The 6,000-nt window shown below is 46.9% G+C and overlaps 1 protein-coding gene across 1 annotated transcript in view; it reads right to left on the reverse strand.

The window, feature by feature from the left end:
* ZBTB40 (zinc finger and BTB domain containing 40) overlaps positions 1-5,618 on the reverse strand; it is a 40,075-nt gene extending 34,457 nt beyond the window's left edge. The window contains 5 exon segments of the mRNA XM_030964038.1: positions 3,838-3,971; positions 4,564-4,784; positions 4,786-5,105; positions 5,107-5,319; positions 5,505-5,618. Of these exon segments, the coding sequence (XP_030819898.1) occupies positions 3,838-3,971; positions 4,564-4,784; positions 4,786-5,105; positions 5,107-5,319; positions 5,505-5,618 (1,002 nt within the window).
* Positions 5,619-6,000: the final 382 nt, after the last annotated feature.

Genomic DNA, 6,000 nt, shown 5'->3' on the forward strand with positions numbered 1-6,000 from the left:
TGGGGAAACTTCCATAGCCATAATCACCAGTCCTCTGTAAATGCACAAGGCTTTGGGTTTTGATGTACAAGTGGTGATGAAAATATAAAAAAGTGATTGGAAATCTGCAGGGTTAGGGACTGTTTCACTGCTGGCTCTTCTGTGGCTCCATGGTTATCCAGCCTTTGGAAGTTGAGCAGCACTGTTCCATAGGCTGCTGCTGCTCACAGGGTCACTAGCATGGATAACCTCAGGACTGGCTCCACACATCTCACCCTCAGAGAAGCCCCCTGGCTGTGACCCCACCATTAAGTCAGTCAACCATCAATCAACTATTGTATTGTGCATACAATAATCAGAGAAAAACTATGTTCGTGTTTTTCCTTCAGAAACCTAAAGGGATTTTTTTTCAAGCCTGCATCTGTACATGACTCATGAGGGAGATCCCAGGAAGGCTCTGTGGAAAACACTGACCCCCTGCTTGATCCACACAACAAGAACAAAAGCTCAGCCCAAACTTCTACAAAAATATACCAGAACAGAGGAAAAAAAAAGTTCTCTAGCTCTGCCACCATGAAAAAAAACACCAAATCCTCACAAGCTCTCTCCCCTAATCAGGATGCAGAAGGTAACAGGAAACTTCTTTCTTCTGTCTCATCCAGAAATCTCTACAGCTGCAAATGAAGGGCGACAATGACTGGACAGGCCCACAGGTAATGGAAATGATCCACAAACACAGTGACATTTATTCTACCTGGGAGAATCAACGCTCCCCCTCTTCATCTAAACCTGGTAGTAGAGGGAACAAATGAGCTGTGCAATAATTTGAATTGAGTTTCTCTAAGAGAGCACAGGAAGATAAGACTTGACATCAGCAAAGCTCTTCTATGCTTCCCTAAATTACTGCAATTTCAGTCTTGTTCTCGTTTCCAAGCAGGTTTCATCCAAGCCAAAACCAAATTAGATAGGAATAGTTTATGTGAAATATACAGAGAAAGTATAAAACAGAAACAACCCCAAAACTCACATCTCCCTAAACTGAAAAGCAATTCATCTGCATTATTCAGTCTGGGGAGCAGAACAGAATATCAAACTCAGAGAGAAGCAATAGTTCTCACAAAAGCCAGCCCCGCACCACAAACTTTGTTGGGGATAAACCTCACAACCAAATGAGTCTCCACTGGAGGTAGGAGGAAATAGACAGGAACAGTAGAGGGGAGCAGACCGGAGTGATGCACAGAACAAGATACCATGCAGGGATGAGTTCACCAGCAAAGGAAAATAAATAGAGAGGCATCCAAGGCCAAATTCCACTAAAACCACAGAAGCCTGAGCACCAGGACAGCCTTGGTGCCAATAGGCAGTCTGACTAAACTCCCCTAAACTTCTGCGCTGCCCAGGCTTTACTGCCCAAAAAAACTGGTGCTTTCCTAGAGATCAGCTGCTTCCAAAAGGCTCCCAAGAGAATACTCCTGCGGAATGGGAGATCTCCCCTGTAGGAAGGCAAGCACACCCAGCAAGAATGCCTTCTACACAGAAACAGTGTCTCACCGGCTTCCAGACACACTTTTACTTGCCCCGAGGCACTCAGACTTCAAACAAATGACTAGCAAAAGAATACAAAGAAAGGGAGGGGGGAAAAATGAGAGAAGAAAAATCCATTGACATCTACCACTGGCACAACCTCAGCCTGAGTTACACATCCCAGCTCGGCTATTTGGAGCTGAACTTGCACTTCAAGCATGACTTTAAAAATACACTGCTATGGTTCCCCCCAAAGGAAACACCAGGCTCTTGTGGGGAAAAGTTGCTCTGTGTGCTGGAAACGGACTCAGTGCTAAGGTCCACAGGTCCTGCTGGTCCCAGAGGGGAGCTCGGAGAGGGACAGGTCTGGCTGAGCCCTTGCTTATAACTGGCTGCCGCCTGTTCTCCCACTGCCCTGGGGCTGACACTTCATGCTTGTCACAGTTGAAAAGTGATTTTTCAGGAAGCCTTAAAGAAAATCCATTTTTCATTTATTCAGCACTTATTTATAGCTGCAGAAAAATTGCCCAGCTACCATTCTGCGGTCAGACACCCAAACTGGCTCTGAGCTCCACAACCTCTCCCTTGGCTCCCGCTGTAACAGCTCATTTGGGAGCACAAAAGGCCAGGAATGGATCTGTAAACCTTCCCCAATGGGTCTGAAGTGGTGAAGGAACTCGAAACGGCAGCGACGGCAAAGCAATAGCAAACAGGGCTGTTGTGCAGTGCAGAAGCTGCAGCACACCGGCCTGGGTACTCTGCCAGCACAGCTCTGCCCTGCCACCAGCAGTAAGGGGAGGCAGGAAAAGGGACAGGGCCAGCTGGCATGGGGGCATGGAGCTGCCAAATCCCTTCTGGCAGCACCGATCCACACTGCAGAGCACTCACCCCAGTTTGGCTCCATTTGTAAAAGTGCACAACAGGTAAAACCCTAAACCTGACACACTTATCTGATCATGGTGAAAAACAAACATACAAAAAGCTAATCCTTCTCTGAGAAGGCACTCAGAGGTGCTTGTCTGCCCAGCTGGGCTTGTGCTTGCTACTGCAAATACGGATTAGGACCCACAACTCTCTCCTAAAGCCCCTAATATGTTACATTCCACAACATCAGGAGAACCAGCTGCTTAGGGACCACGAGCTTCCCTTCATGAACATTTAAGGGCTCAGCAGAAAACAATCCTGCACTCCCCAGCTCAAGGGAATTCTCCTCCCTGCTGTCACAAGTTTGGTTTTTTTTCGTTTTTTTCTAATAAAGGTGTGGTCTTGGGCTTTTATAAGCAGAATGCCACAATGGTAAAAACATATCATGTCCTGTGATCACACACGGCTACTGGAGGGACTTGAATCCAGCCAGCTTCCAGCCAGCAACCACATGGGAACCTAGAGAGCATGGCATTCCCCAGGCTACAGAACAGCACTGCTCCAAAGGTTGAATAACCAGGGAACCGTGGTGAAGTGAAACAGTAATACTTTTTCCCCTTCAGAAAGGCACGCAGGACAGTTCATGCAGCTTGGTAGAAAAACGCTCTACCAGAAATGGCTGGGCTGAGAACAGCAAGCACAGTCCCATCCTTGCTCTACACTGGCTACAGCTTTTCTGCAGACCCTGCCACTGCACAGCAGTGTGCAGCCAGCACGAGTGCCCACCTAGACTCACCACAATCATTCACAAGTTCTGTGTCCTCCTGCTCCACTGTCACACCAGTACAGACATCACATTCTGCTTCTGTGTTGCCCTCGAGCTGGGACAATGAGTGGCATCTGGCTACCACAGCTCAGAGCCCAGAGAACCCTTCAGCATACACCTAGCTCAGTTAACCCCTCCAACAGGAATCAAGCATAGTTTACCAACTCTGACTGCTCTTAAAGCAGCACACTGGCAGGAGAAGCACCATGGGGCAACTCCCAGCTCCCCCTGTCACACCCTGTCCCACTCCTCCCTCAAGCAGCTCTGCTGTACAGGGAGCAGCAGATGCCTCACAGCAAGACAGTGCCGAGGGCTCAGGAAATCTATTTTAGGATCTCATATGTCAGCCATTTACAAGTCAATACAATTCCTGAAGCAAATGCCAAAAACAGGAGAAGAGAAGAAATCTGTGCTGGAGCTCTCCTACAACACAAGGATGTCTTCAGGGCAGGACATACTTCTTTACCTGCATGCCTGAGCAACTTGCATTTGCAGACGCTTCTCTCAGGTGAGCACATGTTGCCCTTCAAACGACCAGGCAGCAGTTTCCCATGAAACAATTTCCTAAACAAGGCACAAAATATTACAGCCCTTTGCAGGGTGAAGAAAAAACTTGCATGATTTATGGAAGTAAACACACCTACGTCCTTTTGAGAGGCATCAATTTCTCTGCACTCTTTGAGTCTTTTCAGTACAGCCTGGGCATCAGAAAGAGCCTCAGAGAAAACATTTTCAGATCAAACAAAGAAATCCATTTTATAGCTTTTGCTCTCTGCTGCTGTGCGAGAGAAACAAGATTAGTTATTTGCTAATTGAATGGATTCGCAGAAAGCATGATGTGATTGAAAGGCATCAGTTTGTAACCAGCACATTGGCTATAAAACTGTGACTTATAAATCCCTTCTGAAGACATCACACAGCCTGGAGGGAAAACCAACAGTTTATTTAACACCAGTTATAAACGGAACATTTATTTTAAACCCAGTACAGCCTCTGTTTTCCTCCCATCCTGAATAAGACTTTAAAGGATAAGGTAGCATTAGCAAGCAACTTTGTTCACTTGCTGTTAGACAGATTGTCTAATCAGCCCTATGTCCTGCAGTAACACAGATCCCACTGCGTGGCAATCACATGCCTGGCCAATAAAAGTTTTGCTCACTACAGCTCTAGCAAAGCAATGAGCATGAAGCAACTACAAAAGCCAAAGGAAGAAAATCTCTGCAGAACAGGACAATACATTGCTGCTGCTCCCAACTCAGGACAAACTAAGAAGATTAAACAGAGAGTAAAAATTACCCCAAAACAGGCAAATGTGGGCCAACGTGTTGCAAATAAGAGGCAATGGTGTGTCCAGACCCATGACATCTCACCTAAATCCCTCGATCGCCCTTTCCCCTCTGGCAGCTCAGCAAGCTCCTCTTCCATACAGCCACTCCACTCAGCATGGGCAGGCTGGTCAGGGCCAGAGCCTGAATCCTCCTGGAGGGACCTGGACTCACTTGACATTGTGTCCTGACGAACCCAGGCATGATTCATGGTAAGTTCCTGGCCAGGAAGAGAAACACCTGCTTCCATTTCTGCTTCTACAGGGTAAAGGAGAAACTCTCTGAATGAGGATGATAAATGTTCTTTCTTCATCAGGTCTTCCAGACTGGGGCAGGTAATTAGCTTCAGCTTGGTTTCCAGATGAATCTACTTCCTGGCTGAAGATTCCTTTTACTACATGGTCCTGAGCAGAACAACTTATGAGATCCCTGAGGAGGTTTTTGCAACTAACAGCCACATCAAACATCTGCAGACTATATGCCACAGAGATTACTTTGGTGAAATTGTGTTTCCTCAGTGGGAGTTTGCCAATTTACATAATCTCAAGTAAGAGTGGAAACTCCTAAGGTGTTACCACAGAAACATCAAATTGAGATGGTGTCTGTGCTGTCCAACACGGATTTAAACAGCAGGCTGGCAGGAGCCAAAACCACCTTGTGCATTCTAAAATGCACATTCCCAATAAAGACGGTGCAGTCACAGAAGGACTGCTCCTTGCAGAGAGTGTACAACCAGGGCAGCAACTCCAGCCATAACTGGAAAGCTCCTACTGGCCTCCTCTTTCCTCGGTCTCCACACTGCTTTTACAAAGCTCAAATAATGAAAAGGAAATGGATCCTGGTAGCATTTTTCTCTACAAGACAGAAAGAAAGAGTAAGAAAATGACTTTTCAGTTTACACGTTTTAGTAGTTTACGATGCTTCAATTCTTTGGTTACAGCAAGATCCTCATTCTGAACTCACACTCCTCAAATTCAGCAACTTACTCTGACACGTGAAGAGTCTAGATAGTGTTCAAACCTAAATGAGCAGATATGGACTGAGTACTGAGTCCCAGGAGCTATAAGAAAGGAGTAGAGCCTCCCTGATGTGCCATACATCTCATGGAGGTGTGAGGGCCCATCAGGTCAGGCACTGCAGTGCCAGGCTGTGCCTGCAGCCAGGGGCTGGTGCTGATGCTGAATTCAGCAGCTGGTTTCTGACAGGGCAGGAGGGGAAGCTGTTGTGGTGCGTGTCAGACTGCCAGTGTTCTCTGACCCAGCTAGCAGTGAAGCGGCTGGAGATGGGTCGCCAACAACACCCCCAGGGATCTGCAGAGCACATGGGGAAACCCTCTGGTCTCGGGAGCTCGACGATGGTGTGGTCAAGTGGCACAGCAACAGGGAAGGGACAGGTACAGCTGAAATGCCAAAACTGAAGATATTTATTAAATAAATAAAAGGGCATAAACATGGGTGCAAAACAAAACATAAAGAGGCTACT

Source organism: Camarhynchus parvulus, chromosome 21, assembly GCF_901933205.1.
Source record: "Camarhynchus parvulus chromosome 21, STF_HiC, whole genome shotgun sequence".
NCBI lineage: Eukaryota > Metazoa > Chordata > Aves > Passeriformes > Thraupidae > Camarhynchus > Camarhynchus parvulus.